This window comes from Macrobrachium nipponense, chromosome 16 (assembly GCF_015104395.2).
Source record: "Macrobrachium nipponense isolate FS-2020 chromosome 16, ASM1510439v2, whole genome shotgun sequence".
NCBI lineage: Eukaryota > Metazoa > Arthropoda > Malacostraca > Decapoda > Palaemonidae > Macrobrachium > Macrobrachium nipponense.
The window spans coordinates 52,719,022-52,721,954 of record NC_087209.1 but is presented as its reverse complement, the minus strand read 5'-3'; the positions used below and the strand labels follow the sequence as shown (position 1 = coordinate 52,721,954).

The 2,933-nt window shown below is 41.4% G+C and overlaps 1 protein-coding gene across 1 annotated transcript; it reads right to left on the bottom strand.

The window, feature by feature from the left end:
- Positions 1 to 1,203: 1,203 nt before the first annotated feature.
- On the bottom strand, positions 1,204 to 1,803 carry LOC135195338 (uncharacterized). The gene has a single exon (XM_064221596.1). The coding sequence runs from the start codon at positions 1,801 to 1,803 to the stop codon at positions 1,204 to 1,206; it is 600 nt and encodes a 199-aa protein (XP_064077666.1).
- Between the last annotated feature and the right edge of the window lie 1,130 nt (positions 1,804 to 2,933).

Here is a 2,933-nt window from a genome sequence, read left to right as displayed (position 1 = left end):
ATGTAAAAGGGCTTATTTAGTCAAGGTAAAGAAAACAGTGTATTACGTCTTGAATAAGTAAGTTAAGTTAAATACGTAAGTTAAACGTTAAAAGACGAAACCGCTTCCTAACGAAAAGTCCGTTGGCTCAAATCAGCCGTCCAATAATGGCGGTCTAGTCTTTGTGGAAAATTAGTATTTTGACCTACCTTCAAGTTAACCCAGTTTGGACACACACCTCTTAATTCACGCGTAAACTAAAAACAAATCCTATATATTTAATCAGCAAACCCAGCGACCTCTAATCGCATTCGTGGAAATAAATTGGTACGTTGATAAGAAATGTTATTCCACCTACCGAATTTTCCGTCGACCGACCAGTGATGAAGGCTGTTAAAAGTTTTGGTTGCAGATAAGGATATTCGGATAGGATGAGGTTTTAGGATAGATACAAACAGGAAAGGAGATCATACAAACCAATTATTTAAAGGGTTATTAATTTCTAAAACCCTACACAACGTAAATTAAACTTAAAGGGCGAAGTCGCCGAAACTAGTTGTCGCCCTTCTTCGCTCGCCGTCTGTTTTGAACAAAGGGCCCAAAAACCCGCGCCCGGCCTAAGCTTACCCCTCGAAAAGGCCTATGTCAGGTCAATGGTTCTTATCACTCCCCAAATCAATTAAATAATTTCTTAAATAATTTGAAGGGACAGTTAAATCTATTTATTAAATCTATCTATCAAATATTTTAAATGCTAAGTAAAGTTAATCAAGTTATTCAAAATATAATATTAATTTTTCTGCAGAGCTTATACTAAAGAAAATGGGGTATAGTTACTTTGAAGCTCTTAGCAGTGACTTCGTTAAAGGTTAGAAAATGTATATGTACAAATAAATTTACATCCTCCCGGGGGAGATAACACAAAACACACAGTTTTGTGTTAGGTTAAACAGCTTCATCATTAATCAACTGCTGTAAGAATCGCCTCGAGTTGGTGGCGGCTCTTCTCTTCGGTCTCTCTTCTGCTTGATATCCTTCAGAATTTTGACTGTCTCCTAAATTTTTCTCCGCAGCTTCTACAGTATACATATCCTCTGGCTTAGAGACCTCCAGCGGGTAAAGTTTGTCAACTGACCTAGTTGTCTCTCCATTGCTGGTCTGTAGCTTCACAACTCTGACCAGTCCATCAGAGCTGGGCATCAGCTGAATGACCCTTGCCAATTTTCACATGCAACGAGGGGTGTCATTATGTACTAACACCACATCTCCTACTTTAATCTTGGTTTGGAACGGTTGGGTTGGATCCCCGTTGAAATAGTGTCTATCTCTCAGGAACTGCAAGTATTCCTTTCTCCACTGTTCTTGGAATGCATGTATTACCTGAGATACAAACTTGAATCTCTCATTACATTGTTTGTGGTCAAGCTCAAAATCTGGGTCATTCAGGTAGTCCGGTCTATGGTAGTGGGTAACGAGTTTAACCGGTAGCCATACAACGGTGAGAAGGGTAAGGGCATCGACGGTATCTGGAGATGTAGCATCCTCATATGTAAGAGGTCTATTGTTAATACGACACTCTATCTCAGTGACAATGGTATTCAGTTCGTCAGAATTAATCCTCTTCTTGAATATAGCTTTCTTTAGTGCTGATTTCACACTGCCAACCATCCTCTCATAGAAGCCTCCTTGATGGGGTGCCCTAGATGTGATGAATGTCCATTTACAATTTTCCCGAGTCAGTGTGGACTGTATGTCAGTGTCATCATACAAGGACTGAATCAAGGAAGAACCAGTTTTGAAGTTAGTGGCGTTGTCAGAAATCATTCGACGAGGGCAAGATCTTCGTGCAGTGAATCGCCTGAAGGAATTGAGAAAAGCAGTGTGGTGGTTAAGTCTTTTACCACTTCTAGGTGACAAGCTCGTGTTGAGGTACAAGTGAATACGACTATGTAAACCTTGTCCAGTTCTTTAGTGGCAGGATTGCAGATAAGAATTTGTCCAGTCAAATCTACTCCGGTCACCTCAAATGGCCGGAGACTGTTCACTCTGCAAGCCGGTAGAGGTGGCGGAGGAGGCCTGTGCAATGCAGGTCCTTCCAGATGGTTACATAGGTGACACTTCGTTTTCATCTTCTTGACACACGTCTCAGTCTTGGTATCCAGTATTCTTCTCTCACCTTGCAAATTGTGTCTTGAACGCCTGCATGAAGAACATTTTCATGTGCTTGAATGAATGTAAGTCCAGTCAAAGGAGAATTTGGAGGTAAAAGCAGAGGAAATTTACTGCTATATGGAAGGTGGTCCGCATTTTGTAGTCTCCCAGTGCATCGCAAAAGTCCATTCTCATCCAGGAACAAGCCTAGGCATTTAATTCTGGCTGGAATTTTGTGGGAATTCTTGTTAAGGTATGACAACTCCTCTGGGAAATACTGACTCTGTGTGAAGCCAATAAGAATTCGTAATGCTTCTGAGTTCTGTACTTCGCCATTTTCAGAGTTTACGGGTCCCGAGTTCTTAGTTTTACGATTCCCAATGGTACGTTTAAGGAGCCTAGTGAACTTAATTACTAGCTTAGTGACATTTATAAGTTTAGGAAGGGAAGCGAACCTACGGATCTCTATGGGACAAGTAGCTTCTTCACTGACAACTGTAGTTAAAACTTCTTCAGGTGTTTCAGGTGGGTAGCATGTAGATACATCTGGCCTGCTCTGGCCACATCTCTGGGTTCGGGAGCCAACTTGGGCCATGGAACCAAATTTGACTTTTCTTAAACTGCCGCATGGAAATTCCTCTAGAGACAAGGTCTGCTGGGTTTTCTTCACCAGGTACATAGAGGTACTTCACTTCAGTGACCTGACTTATCTCATTCACCCTGTTGCGGACATAGATGTTTTTAGATTTGTTGTTCTGAATCCAGTGTAGGGCAACTTTACTGTCAGACCATATGACAGTGTC